At 39.1% G+C, this 18,309-nt stretch overlaps 1 protein-coding gene across 1 annotated transcript; it reads left to right on the forward strand.

Annotated features, from left to right (window-relative positions):
- The first annotated feature begins 3,565 nt into the window (after positions 1–3,565).
- On the forward strand, positions 3,566–9,855 carry LOC147614564 (beta-glucosidase 25-like). The gene is made up of 13 exons (XM_086781114.1): positions 3,566–3,898; positions 5,029–5,095; positions 5,496–5,554; positions 5,687–5,762; positions 6,315–6,386; positions 6,824–6,917; positions 7,205–7,472; positions 7,954–8,072; positions 8,212–8,432; positions 8,662–8,699; positions 8,847–8,952; positions 9,052–9,157; positions 9,399–9,855. Exons 1-13 carry the CDS (start codon positions 3,641–3,643, stop codon positions 9,688–9,690), a joined length of 1,776 nt encoding a protein of 591 aa, XP_086637240.1. The 5' UTR covers positions 3,566–3,640; the 3' UTR covers positions 9,691–9,855.
- Positions 9,856–18,309: the final 8,454 nt, after the last annotated feature.

Genomic DNA, 18,309 nt, shown 5'->3' on the forward strand with positions numbered 1-18,309 from the left:
GGTACCTAGGGAATATCAACAAGTAGTGGTTCAGTAGTAGGAGGTACCTAGGGAATATCACATTTGAAATCAAGAAATTCACACTTGTGGGACACCACAAGGAAGCCCAACCCAGCACTAATTGAGAGACCTAGCAATTAATTAGAGCTACTGTTGATCTAAGAAGCTAGAAATAATTTTATTTTTACCAAAAGCACCTCATAGCTTATTGTGAGAGAGTTAACATTAGAATTTTGAGGAGGCCAGTAGAGGTGTCTTGTAAAACAATGCAATAGCCAAATGCACCAAGGATCACTTGTGATAAGAGCTTCCAACCTCATGTACCCTTCCTACATCATGTAGTATTACATAGGCCACTAGTAGCCATATGTGATGTACATATAAATAATTTTTCTTACTGATTATCTCTTCTTAGCATTAAAAGGGGGAAAAAAAAAGATAACAAGACATGCATGCTCTACGGACAAATATGACATGTATATTGAGTTGTGAATTTCCCTTAGTGTGATCGGGATTCAATTTGAGTGTTAACTTAAAAAGCTGAAAAAAATTAAGAGGTTACATAAGGAACATCCTTAAATTTTTTAAATCTCTTCTTTGATGATAATATCTCTAATTTACGAAGATGAAGGTTTCACATGTTTCATTTAGAAAAGTTATTTCCATAGTTGGCACATGGTTTGCCTACCTATAATCATGGCATTAATATCTTCGGGGATTAATTACACACTTATTATCCTATAATCCTCAAACATGGGCTTACCCATACCACGATCATAATGTCGTATGGGATTTCCATGCAAAAAGATTTTATTTTATTTTTTTGCATAGCATTGGGCCTTCATAGGGCATCAAATTAGGGTTGCAAAAGGAGGCCACTATTTAAAACTTCTACACATAAACATATATATTTTGAAGGTCAACCTAGTTCATAGCCTTCAAATTGAAGGTTAGGGTAGACCTTCAAATTTCATCCCTCTGCGGCACGTAGAGAGTATAAACTTTTTTTCATTCATGTTGTGATCCCACGTTTAAGTGTGGGTTCGTGTAGCCAAGTTCTCCAAGACATTTCTGACTATGCCACTTTTTTGTACAATTAAAAACTCCAATTGCAGACTTATCATCCTAGCTAGTCGCAAGTAGGGCCAAAATTTGACGGGGTCTTTAAAATTTCAAGTGACAAGCAGTTTTTCAAGCTACTTTCCATATGACATGAAACTCCAAATTCATACCATTCAACTAGCATATAATTTATCAAAATGAAAAGCTTCTTTTTTAAAGTATAAAATTATATATAATACAGATTGCTTGGATGTTATTATCCAACCATCATGGGTACCCATAGGCTTTCCAACCATCATGGGTACCCATAGGCTTTCCAAGCATCTGTCCTACGTGCCTAGCTCACCACATTTCCAACCATGCATGTCCTACGTGCCTAACTCACCCGATTTCCAACCATGCCTGCCCAACCATCTATCCTACATGCCTAACGCACCAAAATGGACCCAAACACCCTAGTAGAATCCACTTGCTAGTTGTGTGTCTTTAGAGAACAAATCACTCTAGTAACATTGCCCTACTATCCTTGCCTTCATTGCCCTCCTAATACCTATCCTTGCCTTGTAACCAAGCATCAAATTTTGGCCCGTGCGGTCCTGCCTAGCCCTAGACTTGAATTTTCACGGTTCTGCCTACTAACCTAGCCTTGAATGGGAACTTGAGCCTTGAAGGCGACGCGTCCTCTCTCTCTCTCTCGCGCGCGCGCGGGGTTAGAAAAAGTTGATTTTTCACAATGGTAGCGCGCGCGGGGGTTTAGAAAAAGTTGATTTCTCACAATGGTAGCGCGCGCGCGCGCGTGATTAAGGGGCTCGAACCGTGTGGGTCACGGAAAGGTGAAAACGACGTTTGAAGGCGCATGGGGGGATTCTACCGACCGTTCCGTGTCGATTCTATCGCCGTGCGGTCCTAATTTTCACGGTTCTGCCTACTAGCCTGGCCTTGAATGGGAACTTGAGCCTTGAAGGCGACGTCCTCTATTTCTTTCTCTCTCTCTCACACATACTATGTGGGAGCATAGTATAAATTTGAGATTTTCATAAAATTACCATTGGTAACATATTCCAAAATTTGAGTTACAATTTGGTAATTTTTTATATCTTAAAGTTTCCAAAGATCTCTTCATTTCTTTCATACATGCTAGATGTTGTATGAGTTTCAAAAAATTAAAGCTATTTCTATCAGTTATTGAGAGAACTTGGAAAAAATAGCAAGATATTATAGTGATTTCTACTTGGTGAGCCTCAAGTTATCAATTTGAGCCTTGTTAAGCATGCATCATATAGGCTTATAGAAAAACCCTAATGGTAATTTTTTTTAAAAGGTGAGTTATCATTTGGTAATTTTTTACTAGTGCAAAGTTACCAAATGGTAATCATCAATCTAAATTAGATTACAATTTGTAACTTTTTAGTCGTTTGGTTCCAAGGTGGTTACCAAATTTATATTGTGTGTGGGAGAGAGGTATTAACGTCCGTAGAATGCACAACTGTAGAAGACAAGGGTAGCATAAAGATAGTGTGAGGGCCCTTATAAAAGCTATGATCCACCCAAGCTCAAGTCCCACCCTTGTCAAGATAGTGTGAGGGCCCTTGCCTACTAGCCTGGCCTTGAATGGGAACTTGAGCCTTGAAAGCGAAGTCCTCTATTTCTCTCTCTCTCTCTCACACATTATTTGGGAGAGAGGTACTAGCGTCCGTAGAATGCAACACTAGGACAAATACTACCGACCATGGTGGGACTTAAACTTGGGTGGGAGGGCCCTGGGAGGGCCCTTATCAAGGCTGTTATCCACCCAGAACGGTGGGACCTTGATCATAGCCTTTATAAGGGCCCTCACACACAAGGGTGGCAGAAAGGTAGTGCGAGGGCCCTTATAAAAGCTATGATCCACCCAAGTTCACGTCCCACCGTTGAACTTGCATAGCCTTTATAGGGGCCCTCTCACTACTTTCATGCCACCCTTGTCTTCCACCCTTGTGTATAAAAGCTATTATCCACCCAAGTTCACGTCCCACCGTTGAACTTGCATAGCCTTTATAGGGGCCCTCTCACTACTTTCATGCCACCCTTGTCTTCCACCCTTGTGTGCGAGGACGAGGGCCCTTATAAAGGTTATGATCCACCCAAGTTCAAGTCCCACCGTTGGTGTATATGCCGTAGTGTTGCATTCACCCCTGTCTGGTATTATGGTTTCTCACTGGATGTTCTCCATGCTCCAGGCTGATGTAATTTTGGTTCTATTCTAATTCTACGGACGTTAATACCCCTCCTCTCTCTCTCTCTCTGTCTCTCTCGCGGGATTAGAAAAAGTTGATTTCTGACAATGGTAGCGCGCATGCGTGATTAAGGAGCTCGAACCGTAAGAGGCGAGAGTGTGTGTGTGACACGGAAAGGTGAAAACGACGTTTGAAGGCGCGTGGGGAATTCTACCGTGTCGATTCTATCGTCATCTACTCTCGTGATCTCGGGCCTATATATACGACCACCCTGCATGACTTCACTTGCTGTACTTGTACTAGCTAGAAGCCTGCTCTGTCTGTGTGTGTGTGTGGACGCCTCAACCCTAGTAGTATATACTATGGCGGCTGCTGCCCTTATTGCCCCTTGTGCTCTCACTCCTCCTCCTTCCCACTGCGCCCAGTTCTTTGGGCGGCCGTCAATATTCTGGCCACCTTCTTCTCACGTCCGGCCGGTGTTTTGTCCACCCTCGGGCCGCCGTCTCCGGGTGAATGCTTCCCGCGGAGTAGCCCCCGCCGTCACATCGGACCTGCAGCACCTCTCTTGCAAGGATTTCCCTTCTGACTTTATCTTCGGAGTGGGCAGTAGTGCATTCCAAGTAAAAAATGATCTAACCACACCACTAATCATGTCTTAGCACTAAAAATGAATATTAGCACATTACAACCATCACTAATGAACTGGTGTTAATTACGGCAGCTTGGCTGCCACTAGTATTAGCACTCTGCACCAGATCCCCTCCTTGATGGGCTGCATGCACTAAAAGTTTGGTATATCACGCCAGCACTCAGCAGCAGATTGTATTAACATATTCCCCTCTTGGATATTGGGCTGCATATTGCTCTTAAAGTTTGCTTGCAACGTGTATAGCTCTCGAATGTGTTCCGGATAGTATAGGCAGGCCTGAAATTTGCAACCCTGTCCTAGACTTCAAGATTTTCAAAATTCAAGACCTAGGTGCTATCTTGGCCTTCATTTCAGGTCTATTAAGGAAAATTTACTTTTATCACCTTTATTTGCAAGCTAATTTACTTTTATGACCTTTATTTACAAGCTTCTTTTTCTTTTTTTTTTTTGTGGTAGCCTTCATCTTAAGGCTCAAATGGCTTTAATACCCATTCCACCCTTCGAGTTTCAGGTCTGAGTATAGGGTGTCCATGAAATATGTACACCAATTAATTGCCTAGATCCAAAACATACACACATATCTATACTTACTGCACTACTACAGGCTAATACATTTGTCCTTGGTAAATATATATTGGAATTGTACACACGTTTCATTATTGTTTATTTAGATACTCAATTTTTCACTCTATTCAGTTATTGCTATTGTCTTTCTTCAATTCTACATATTGATGATTAGTAAAATTTGGGTGCTTGATTAACTTAGTAATTTTCTATGTCACTTACTGACATTGCTGCCAACCTTTGTTGACGAGAACAGAACCATGAGGATCCCGAAGAGCGGCTACTTAGTATCTTTATATAACTATCATCTTTTATGTTCAATTGACCTTTTTGTTTTGAGTATACTCCTTTTTCCTTTTTCTTTCTCATATTTTTAAGTCTTGTTTTTTTCAAAAGCGTTGGTTAACCAAGGTCTTACAATAGTTATCTAAACTAAGTTAATAAAAGAAGGTAATTAAAACACTGGTACCACATATTATTATATCTAATTCAATTGTAAAGAAGGTGATTAATTGTGTTTGAAATAATAATGTGTAGGTGGAGGGTGGATCTTCTGCAAGGGGCAAGGGAATGAGCATTTGGGATGCTTTTGTTCAAGTCCCAGGTTGACACTCTAAATTCTACATCTTTATTAGTTAATGAGATCGGGTAATGTGAGTAGAGTTAGTATGACACGAGTTAGTATGACAGTAGCTTATAAGGAGAGAAATTGGTGCCATTCCAAGGGGGTTTATCCCTTAATATAGAAGGAAAGGATTAACATTACAACGAAAGAAGGACATGAAAAGTTATTTTTTAAAAGATACTCTTTTCATTTCTTTTAATCACACAATGGAGATTCATTTCTTTTAATCATACACTGGAGGTTCATTTCTTTTAATTACAGAGCTTGTAACATAGTAAAATTCGAAGACTAGGCTAGTGTATATAGATTATTTGATATATCTTTGTGAATACAAGTGAATTTTTTGACAGTTAATCTTTTTCTTTATATATATTTTTAGGAAATATTCAAAATGGTGATATGCCCGATCCAGGTTGCGACTTCTATAACCGTTATCTGGTAGATATGAATTGGCTAATCCACCATTCACTTTGTTATTCAATGCATGAGGCTTACATTGATTATACGGATCATCATATTATAATTCCATTAACAACTTACGTAAGCTTTCTTTTAATCGCGAAAGTACAGGAAGACATTGCGACTTTGAAGTCTTTGGGATGCAACTCTTTTCGCTTCTCCATCTCTTGGTCACGAATATTTCCTTGTAAGTTCTACCAGTCTAAGAAAAATAGATCAACCCTCTTCATCCTTTAATTTAAGTGAACATGTACCTATATAGTCATGTCTCACAAGCAGAACTTACATTGCGATACTTTCTCGTAATTAGTGCGAACACTTGTTTGTATTATACGTGTGCGAGTGGGTGTATATAAACTCTAACTCAGAGAGGGAGGTAGTGTTGGAAGCCTTAAGAGGAGGGCTTCAATGCCCTTTAAACCATCTAAAGAAGGCCACCTCTTGGAACATAGGGTTGCAAAAGAAGACCACATAAGGCAACTATTTTAAAAAAATTTCTAAACTTTAAACATAAACATATATATTTTGAAGGCCAACCTCTTTTATGGCCTCAAATTGAAGGTTAGGATAGGCTTTCAAATTTCAGCCCTTGGGGGGAGGGGGAGATGTGGATCTAATTATACATTTTCAAGTGAAATATTTGCACTCATAAGTACACTATTGTGTGTATTTACAATTGCCCCTATAATCTTTCTTTTTTAAAGAAAGAAAATGAACATCTTTAATTCTCTACATGCAGATGCAACTGGAGAGATTTCAACAGAAGGCATTCAGTACTACAATGATATCATCAATGCACTTATTAGGGAAGGTAAATAAGCTTTCCAAAACAACACTATATCTATGAGATTTTTTACTTTTTGAAAAAGATGAGTAATACAACATGTAATTTTAGCACCTTGAACTAAGCATGCCAAACTTTATGCTAGTATGTATATGTATGCATGCATACATACATACATACACATACACATATGCATGCATATACATACATACATATAGACACATACCTTGATATGTACATACATACACATATTCATTTGCATATATATTTGTATATGTGTGCACATGTGTATGTCTGCTCATAGTAAAACACAAGGAGCATCATATCTATATATATGTGTGTGAACGCAATGTTTTAATTTATGTATGTATATACACATGTGTACATCATTCTTAGTTGCAAATTCATACAAAGACTAATAGAATCAACACTCTATATTCAAGCTTTGATTGAATCATGTGTAGGGATGACTCCTTGTGTTACTCTATTTCATTGGGACACGCCTTTGTACTTAGAGAACGATCCGGAGGTGCTCGGTTGGAGAAAGAAGAGCATAGTGTGAGTATTTTGCATCACCTTATCTCCTCTTTGCTTGATAACATGTAGCAGTATATTCTATTTCGAGGATTGGAAAAAACTTACCAGACACAGTCCTCAATTTGTTTGCTCTAGTGCCATGTGATTGTGCATGGCATCAAATTTATTGCATTCATTAGAGCTCTAGGGTTTTTCTTCTAAGGATGTACATGAAGGGTACTATGATTGGGCATTGCAAGTGCAGCTGATTTTTCTTTGAGATAACGTGTACTATCTCTATTAATTGTAGATGACGGTTTTTCTTGTAGGGAACATTTTGTGAGGTTTGCAGACACTTGCTTCAGGTATTTTGGGGATCGGGTTAAGTACTGGTCTACCCTCAATGAGTTGTACTCCTTTGTAACTCGAGGTTATGGCCTTGGAATCATGGCTCCTGGGCGGTGCTCCGAGGCTAGCCATGAAGAGAGTGGGAAAACATGCCAAGCGGGGGATGCCAGCACTGAGCCCTACCTCGTGGCTCACCATGCGTTGATCGCTCACTCGAAAGTGTTCAAGTTGTACAAGAACACATACAAGGTACCTCCTCTGAATAACTCTCACTCGCTAAGTGCACTTTTGGTATAATAATTCGGTGCATTGGTTTGATTATCTTTAGCATTTTAATTAACTTACGCTTCATATATTACTGGAGCACACATCATGAGTTGCACACACACTATATTCCACCCATGATCCGCATGAATCTCCCTCTACCTTGGAGAGCAATGTGAACCCTATCAATCACCCCTCATGTGACATATCATCATCGGAAAGCTCTTGACGTGTAGGCTCTAAGTATATAATCTCTGATAAATTTGGAATTGTTATCGCTCAAGATAATCTAATAACAAGATTAAAAAATACCACCATTTGGAAATCCCAAAGTATGGGGATTTTTGCAAACTCTCTAACATGGTCTTTTTGGAAAACTAATTAACATAGAGGGGCAATTGTTCCAAGTGTAGTTAACATCGCAAGAAGTAGCTTTTAACACAGTTTTGTTTAACCTGTGAAACAGAAAGATCAAAGAGGATTTATAGGGTGCAATCCTTACAACATGTGGTGTGATCCCTATGATCCTAATAGCAAAGAAGACATAGATGCAGCAGAGCGATATATGATGTTTCTCTCTGGCTGGTGAGATAAGTTGTTATTAAATTAGTCTAGGATCAACGGTTTCAACATATGAAATTTTTATAATAAGCAGTCGGGGACCATCAATGTGGATCTCATGGGGGGTTAAATTTTTAACCCATGCGGAATGATTTCCGTGTAGGCAAATACAACCACTCATACTTGGAGATTATCCGCCAGTCATGAGAGAGAGAGTTGGTTCAAGGTTACCTGAATTCACAAAGGAGGAATCCGAAGACCTCAAAGAAAGCGTTGATTATCTAGGCCTCAACTACTACACCGCTAATTTCATAAAAAACGCCAAAGTCGTAACGAACCCCAAGATGAAGTGGTGGGGAAATGACATGGCAGCCACTCCATCAGGTTGTAAATAGTATATTTATACAAGCTCTCACCTTTATGCTTTCTCATCATGCATGCATGCAATTGCACACTAACTGCTAGCTTTAGCAATTTCATGATATATAATATATTCTCTACTATGAATTAATTACAAACTTTCCCTTTGAATTTTCCCATTTCTTGAGTCAATTGTTTCATTTGAATTCTCCCATGTCCTTCTAACCATGTTTTCATTTCAATTTTTATGCAGTTGTGGATGTGAATGGGAATCCTATAGGAGAGAAAATGGCAAGTCCACATAGACTTCAACTTTGTTTATTCATAATTAATACTTGATTGATCCACATTCATTTTATTAACACGTGTATCCTTTGCCATGTATCATAGGGTCCACCATTAACATTTTTTAAACCTTTGTGTTATATATGATCATAGGGACCATCTAGTTCATGGATCTATAACTGTCCCTTTGGCTTACGTAAGCTTCTTGCTTGGGTTGAGGAAAATTATGGCAAAATACCCTTATACATAACAGAAAATGGTACGGGTACATTGTTGGATAATTTTAACATTACTAAGCAACAACCGACACAATTATTATTGGCTTAGCTAAATTATTGTAAACGCACATGTTGTGCAGGTGTAATGGATCCTGAAGCGAATGCACCTTTGAACCAACTACTTGACGATAAGCAACGCATAAAGTACCTTGAAGAGCACCTCAAGGTTCTTCATAGGGCTATAAGGTAATTAATGTGCTTCTAAAAACAAGGTATCATTATCTAGACATGCTTTCTCATTAGCATAAGAAACTAGGGTACTCACACATATTTTTCTAGCCTTATATGGATGTAGTAATTTGCAGATATGTTTGAATTATCAACTTTTGTGTTGAAGGACATTAAAATAAATATCTTCTTCATGTAAAGAGATTTGTAGGTTATTAATAGCATTAACAATGCTAGTGTGTTTTTTGTTGAGTTTTAGTGAGGAGAATCGAAACGTAAAGGGTTATTATCATTGGGCAGCGATGGACAACTTTGAATGGAATGTTGGTTTCAATCATCGATTTGGCTTGATTTATGTTGACTACCAAGATGGCAAGCGTAGACTAAAATCTTCTGCGAAATCATATGCAAAGTTCCTTTGTGCACCAACGGTTGTTCCAGCACCTGTGACTTCAAATGGAGCTATCATACCCACATCACCTATGACTTCAAATGGAGCTATCATACCCACATCACCTACAGAAGTGCTTCCCATCACCGCTTCCACCTAAAGAAGAAAGCTACAAAGCACTCTTTTTAAATGTGATGTTGGTTTACATTCATCGCATTGTTGTTGTCATATGACCCTACCCTTATTATATAGGCACACCTTTGTTGCTCCAGGAATAAATTGTGCCATGTTTGCTAGTACAATAAAAATACTAATTATTTTTCTAGTCATGTAGAAAAATTGGAAATACATTGTTTGGATGAGTGTTTTCTTAAATAGATCTTTCTAAATAGGCACTTAACATGAAAAAATGTTATCTTACCAGTGTAACTTATTCCTCTATTTTTTCTAAAAAAAAGGAACATTAATTGAAAAAACCAAATGAAGAGAAAGACACCAGCCCACAAGAGCTTACTCCAATGACGAAATTAGATAGTTGACATTTTCTCAAACGATAGTCCAAGTTTAGAAAAATATAGTTACCTTAAAAATTATGAGGATTATAGTAAGGTATATATAGAAGAGAGGATTATTGTGAGACATATAAACACCGATATACACAAGCTTCCCAACTCTCTTTATGCTCTTAATCTTATAATAATTAACATAATTTGGTATTAAATTAGTTCATTTGGTATATGTGGATATTGCCTAGCTCTAGCTGTCATCGAGTTTGTAATCTCAATAGCCCCTCTCAAGCTCATGATGTACAACCATAGATGAACAAGATGAGCTTGGGCTATCAACACTCCCCCTCAAGCTCATCATATCCATCTCTCGTACTCCAAGTCTATCTCGGAAGTACTCAAACTTATCCTTCCCAAGTGAATTAGTGAATATGTCAGCCACTTGATCGTCTGTCTTCACATAAGACAAATCAATCTGTCCATCCAACACTTTCTCCTTGATGAAATGATAATGAACCTCTATGTGTTTGGTCCTCCCACCATGATAGACAGGGTTACTAGGTAGCCAGTTGTATACTGCTCATGTTGTCATAGTGTATGACAACTCCATCATCACAATGCTGACCCAAATCACCAAGTAGCTTTTTCAGCCACATCACCTCACATACGGCCATAGCCGCACCTCTATACTCTGCCTCTGTGTACTAGACAAGGCAACTATGGGTTGCTTCTTACTAATCTGACTCACTGTAGCACTCCCAATGCTAAACGCATACCCACTAGTAGATCTCCTGTCATATGAACTTCCTACCCAATCTACATTTGTGTAACCATACACATTCATCTCTTTCCCTGACTCATAAAATAGAACATAATGGGCAGTGATCTTCACATATCTCATAATCCTCCTAACAGCATTCAAATGAGGCTTCCTGGGACTCTGCATAAACTCACTCACGAGTCCCATAGCATAACATAAGTCCGGCCTCGTAATAGTCAAGTAGAAGACTACCAACCATTTTCCTATACATGGTGACATCTTCCAGTTCATCACGCAAATCAACCACACAAGCTTTATATTTTTCTCCAAAGGTGTCATCATAGGCCTACAACCTGTCATTCCATACTTTGCTAACATGTCTAAGGCATACTGCCTTTGCACCAGCCATATACCATGAGATGTCCTGATCACCTCAATACCAAGAAAGAATCTAAGTTCACCCAAATCCTTCATATCAAACTGTGTGCTTAAAGATGTCTTCATATCCTCAATGTCTTTCCCATGATCACCTGTCACAATCAATTCATTCACATAAATGACTATCACAACCAATCCATTCTGTGTCTTCTTCACATAAAGTGAAGAATTTGAGTTTCCCACATGAAAACCAATGCTCATAAGATACTTGCTTATTTTGTCACTCCAAGCTCTTGGTGCCTACTTTAAACCATACAATGCTTTCTTCAATTTGCATATACGTGTGGGATACTTAGGGTGTACATACCCCTCTAGCTATTCCATAAATACTTCCTCTTGTAGCTCACCATTGTGGAAGGCGTTCTTCACATCCATTTGAAACAGATTCCATCCACGAGAAGTAGCCATAGATATCACAGACCTAATTGTAGCCATCTTAGCCACTGAGCTAAATGTCTCATCATAATCTAAACCATGTGTCTGTGCATATCATTTTGCAACCAACCTTGCTTTATACCTCTCTATTGAACCATATGATTTACACTTCTCTTTGTAAACCCATTTAAAGCCAATCACATTCTTGCCATCTAGAAAATCTTCCAAATCCCATGTGTCATTACGCACCAAGGCATCCATCTCCTCATCCATGGCTCTATCCCATGTCTCCTTGCCAATAGCCTCTTCAAAACATGAAGGCTCTATATGCTTTATCACTGATGTCATATATGCAGAGTGCATAGCATAAGCCCTGTATGTCAACCTCTGTACTGGGTATCTCACTCTCTGTGATCTCCTCACTGGTTGTGGCTCACTCTACGAGCTCCATGTTCTCTAGCATGTGGTGGCACATACCTGTCATTCCTAACACCTGGAGTTCTTATTTTCGGAATCCCCAATTCTTCATCAAGGCGTTTCTGAGCTTGATGAATCATAACCTGTAGTACCAATGCCAATTCCTTCCACTTTCTTCTTTCCTTTGTCCACAACACTACTCTCAGTGCTCACATCATGTCTTAATCTTCCTGACCATGGACTCACATTATCACTGGATGACTCAAGTGGTCCACTCATACTCGTAGATTCCTACATAGGAAGATTCACATCCTCATTTGCATCTATGTCATCAACTATGACATGCTCACTTTCTTTGTACCAAGTTCCCATCTCATCAAAGATCACATCTCTGCTAATGACAACCTATTTTGTCACTGGATTATAGCATTTGTATGCTTTTCTCTCCTGCACCTACCCAATGAAAACACATTTTTCAGCCTTTGAATCCAATTTCTTTCTTCTCTCATCTGGTACATGAACATATGCAACACATCCAAAGACTTTCAAGTGACCAATATTCAGCCTAAATCCTGTCATCCTCATAATAGGTGTACTCTCCATGTATAGCTGCGGTAGGGGTTTTGTTCAACAAGTACAGTGCAGTAGCACATGCCTTTGCCCAAAAATAATTTGGGATAGACTTCTCAAGCATAGCTCTTGCAATCTCACCAATGATCCTGTTTTTTCTCTCAGCAACACCATTCTGCTGAGGTGTGTACCTACATGTAATTTGTCTTCTTATCCCATTCTCTTTCAAGAAGGCATCAAATGCATGTGATGTGTACTTACCACCACCATCTGTCCTCAAACACTTGATCCATTGACCATACTGTTTTTCCACCAATGCTTTGAAGTCTCAATGAATTCCCAAGTGCTTCATTCTTCTCTTTCAAGAAGTAAATCCAAGTCATCCTCCTGTAATCATTAATAAATGTGACATAATACGTGCAACCATTGATAGTTGGAGTCTGTGTTGGACCCCATATGTCACTGTGAATGATTTCCAATGGTCTTCTACTGATTTGACTATTTTTTGGAAATGGAAACCACCAACTATACCTTTTCCTTGCATAGAATTCAACTTTTGAATATTCACATGCCTAACTCTCTTATGCTAAATATCAATGTCTGGCACAACCCCTTGACTTTTTAAAAATATGGCAGACTTCAACTCTGGAATGCCTACACTCAATTTGAACAATCTACCTTCTTTCTCCCCCTTTGCAATTAACTTGCAACCATAGATTTTGTGTGTCCTGTATATGGCATAACATGGTGTTTGTAACACATATCGAGAAGTAATGCAACACTTTGAAGGCTCTCTCTATTTAATTTCGATGTGCTATAAGCTCGACAGGTGTTGCATTCATTTGGGGAACCCTTGGCTCCACCTCATCGCCTGTCACCAAGTTCCATAGGCCTTTTCCTTTGAGAAAATTTGTCATACGATACTTCCAAATGTAGAAATTGTGCCTGTCAAGCTTCTCACCAACAATTTTATCAGGACTGTCACTCATTTTGTTTATCACAATGTTCATTGAGGATTTCCAATAATCAACTTAAACATGCACATACACACATAAACCTCGGCACCAATGATGTCCACACAACCCAAAATGTTTATGGTGAAAACTTCTTGGACTCAAAAACACTGTTTTTGCAAATGCTGAAAACAACTTGGCATCGTTCACAAATTCTAAGAAATGCGTCCAAAACAGTCCTCCACTTTTTAGAAACCTTTAATTTGCTCGTATTATGCATACAAGATCATCCACATAGCATTTGAGCTCAACTATGTACAAATAGTCCACTTTGCCTTGTTGACGGGTTTTTTCAAGCCTTCCAATCTTCCAAAACATTGGGAAATGGTCAAATCAAGTGTGGAAGATATACATCAACATCCATAAATCCTTCATGTAGCATATAAACACCATCCGAGCTCACAAAGTGCCAAGTACATGCCAAAAAAAGCTCTTCGTTTTGGTCGAGAACCTGTAAACTATTAATTACGGGCACTAATCCACTTCCAATTTACTCGATATGCATCTGAATCTTAGGCCCATGCATTCATTGTCTTTGTATCAATGTGATCTAACTCCGTATATGAGGAATTAGTCCTATTTTGAAAGAGGAGAGAGTAATTGCTAATTTAGTGAAGCTCTATTCACTAATCTCAGTGAATAGCTCTGCTAAACCTGTTTAATCCAGCTTGTTTTGCATCATTGTACCCAAATTAGTGCTTGTGGGTTCTATCAAAAGATACATACATATGTAGGGTCCAATTGCTAAGCTCATTGTGCATGATGTACATCCATTTGGGCTTGCTTCAACTTTTCTCCTCCATAGTGGATCAAGGTGGACAGCTCTTTGCCACGACTATGGAGCAATGAAGAGAACTTGAGGATGACCTCTATTGTGCCTCAAGGAAAAGGACAGAGTAAAGTAATTGACAGAACATTGATTGATGATCTCAATTTCACTTGCATCCTTAATAGTGATGTGATGAGCAGATGGGTTCCAAGATATGAGGATGCAAAGAAAAAAAGGCAAGCAGAAAGAGCTCTCTTTCGGAGGCAACACTTCCGAATGATATCCATGTTGATTGGTTGCATGAGGAAATGGAGAGAGCAGAGAGCGACGAGGGGCTGCATATCACGGTGGAAGAATGGGAGTATGCACGAGGATGCATGTTAAAGGTACATAGAACTAATGTTTTGCATTAGTTGTAAGTGATTTGCTTTTAATATTTATTCACATTGCTTACACAAATATTGCTTCTATTTTGGTCCAGTGCACTATGTTCAATGCTATATGGTGTGAAGGCAAGCATTTTCGAACACAAAGAGAAAATTGATGAAAAGAGGAATACACAAGATTGCGGTGTCATTAGTAGCTTTGAGGGAGCTAATGGAAAAATGGATGATTATTGTGGCACAATCCAAGACATATTTAGGCTTGACTTTCGTCGCTTCTTTGTGTATGTTTTGGATGTCAAATGGCAAATTAACGTGGTGGAAAAAGGACCTAATGCAACGATAAAACGCCATGCAAGTGGCTATGTAACTATTGACTCTACAAAGTTTTGGCAAACAAAGAAAGATAGGCTCGTATTGCCACAACAATGTGAGCAGGTATGCATTTTTTTACTAATGTGTTTCATGTACATATATATCTAAGCTCGCGTACCCCTTGACTTTTGATATGCTAATTAATTACTACAGTATGTGAATTTGAGTAGGTTATCTATCTGCCAATGGTGCATGACATTAAATGGTGGTACGTCATCCCTATTGCACCACGTTCCAAAGTGATGTATAATACATTCACTGATATGGAGCATATGGAGGATGTAACAAGCCGCAATGAAGATGATGTCGAACATGCCAATGAAGATGTTGTGCTCGATGATCAAGAAATAAGAGATGATCATGATAATGAGGATGAGCGTGCCATTTCTCATGATCATGAGAATGACCCTACCATTGAGGATGATGGTGATGTTGATGAGGATGATCAGGACATCGATACCATTATCAATGGACAGAATATCGATAGTGGAATAAATTTAATCGTAGCCTTACAAATTGATCAAATGGATATTGATGTTGATCGTTTGGCAAGGATGGATCTTATTGAATATGAGATCGAACCCTAACCAATCCATCACTGTATCGTTCTAAATTGATGACATTTCTATTGTATATGTTGTCTTTTAATTATCTCATGATTTATTTTTGAATATATTTCATTTTTGTAAATGCATATAGTGGGATTGTGTAATGATATATACTATAATGTACTATGAGATTGTATAAGGGTGGAGAAAAGTGTCATTCACAGTGTCGTGAAAGTTATCAGAATTGTCATCTAAGTTGTCATTTGTTCTGAAAGCTGTCATCAGATTTGTCGTCAAAGTTGTCAGCAGAAGTGTCGTCACAATGATGTCATTTTGGTCGTCGTCAGAAGTGTCATAAGGTTCAGATTTGAAGAGTTATTTAGGGTCATAGGAACGGTCACATAAAGACTATAAAATGCAATCAGTTGTAATCGTGTGATATGGGAAGTTGAATAACCAGTTTTTAGTTTCGTCTCTCTCTCTCTCTCTCTCTCTCTCTCTCTCTCTCTCTCTCTCTCTCTCTCTCTCTCTCAATCTCTGCGTGTGTGCTTCCATGAGAGTCGTGTGCGTGTGTGTATCTTGTTGAAGGGTGTGGTGTGCGCCCTTTAACACCTGGCGATCAACGGCGGGTGTAATCCTTTCTTCTTGTGAGGCGGAGTTGTGCCAAGGAAAGTCCAGCAGAAATAGGGCTGTGAACAAAGGCAAGCGCAGTAAAAGGACGTGCTGATAAGGCTCAAGAAGGGTTTGATGAAGAGTCTCGTGGCAGACGAAGTTGAAGCAAAAACGCTGAAGAGCATGAAGGTCAAAGTGCAGAACAAGGTTGCCATGAGCAAAGCCAAGCATGGGAAGTATGTCATAAGTTTGAAGGCAATAGTACAAGGCTTATCAGGCATATCAGTTGCCGAGAGTGGTTCAAGTGATTTAGTATGGACAGAAGCTTTTCTTGCTCTCAATACAAATGTTGATGCTGTACAAAATTCAGCAAGCATAAACAGTGGGGGTGAATTAGCAGAGGATGGACTTTTGATTGCTCTTAAAGAAGGTGTTGAAATCGGAGTAGATGCTACCACGAAGCGACTACAGAGCAAAGGATGCAAACTGGTTGCAGAAGTTGTGGAGATGGAAGCACACCAGCAGGCCGAAATGGGGAGGAAATGTTGTGCAGCAGTGTTTAACAGAGAGACGATTAATGTTTTCCAATACAATGTGGCTGTTTTTATTTTAGAGGGCATTCATGCGCTTAATGGCATTTATACACTAGCATTCAGTTTTGATGACAAAGAAGTTTGCAGAGGCGGAACTGAAGCTGAGCAAGTTCAATGCAAGGTGTCAACGAAGAAGATGTCTCTCAAGGAGTCGACATCAAGAGGAGCTTTTGGAAGCAGATTCAAGCGGGTGACTTTTTGCAACCAAAGGATGGAGTGTTCCAAAGGAGGCATATCGACAAAGAGAAGATCGGATGTACTACTTGGAGACGTGAGGCCGGCAAGAAGCACGAATCTTGGACAAGTTGATGGAGGAGTCTTTTGGTGAATCAATGCCAAAGCAAGATTTTCAAAGGCACTTGACTTCTAATCCAGGGAATGTGTGGGTTCTCAATTGCTACGCAACTGTTCCCTCGTGTGTGCCAGTGTATAAGGGTGCAAAAAAGTGTCATTCACAGTGTCGTGAAAGTTGTCATCAGAATTATCATCTGAGTTGTCATTTGTTTTGAAAGTTGTCATCAGATTTGTCGTCAAAGTTGTCAGCAGAATGATGTCATTTTAGTTGTCGTCAGAAGTGTCATAAGGTTCAGATTTGAAGAGTTATTTAGGGTCATAGGAACGGTCACATAAAGACTATAAAATGCAATCAGTTGTAATCGTGTGATATGGGAAGTTGAATAACCAGTTTTTAGTTTCGCGTCTCTCTCTCTCTCTCTCTCTCTCTCTCTCTCTCTCTCTCTCTCTCTCTCTCTCTCTCGCAATCTCTGTGTGTGTGCTTCCATGAGAGTCATGTGCGTGTGTGTATCTTGTTGAAGGGTGTGGTGTGCGCCGTGCCCTTTAACAGAGATGGTTTAAAGAAAATAGTTTTTAATTTTGTAAAGGAATTTAGTTTTTCTTAATAAAGCATGTAATTATGCGTGTATAATTGCGTGTATATACACGCGTTTTTGAAACCAGTATACACGCAAATTTAGATGCCAATATACACGCACTGGTAGACGCGTTACTTAAAGCTCAATACACGCGACTTTAGATGCCAATATACACGCGCCTGATACTATTCAAATACATGCACGACCATACACGCGCCCGTAACTTATCGCGTGTAGGGAATGCGTGTATGGCAGTAGTGTCTTGTAGTGATGGCAATGACATTTAGCAATGAGCATTGCTATATAATAACTACATAGTAGTGCTATTCAGCAAATGAGCATTGCTTTTTTATAGCAGAGCTACATAGCAGTGCCATTCAACAATGAACATTGCTTTATTAGCAGAGCTACATAGCAGTGTCATCCAGTAATGAGAATTGCTTTATAGTAGCAAATTATGCCATTCAATAGTGAGAATTGTTTTATGTAGCAGTCCTCAATGTTATATATAGAAGTAGAATTTTCTATTTAGAAGTGGGAATTTGCCT

This window comes from Cibotium barometz, chromosome 42, assembly GCF_041138505.1.
Source record: "Cibotium barometz isolate CiBa-2024 chromosome 42, ASM4113850v1, whole genome shotgun sequence".
NCBI classification, from domain to species: Eukaryota; Viridiplantae; Streptophyta; class Polypodiopsida; order Cyatheales; family Cibotiaceae; genus Cibotium; species Cibotium barometz.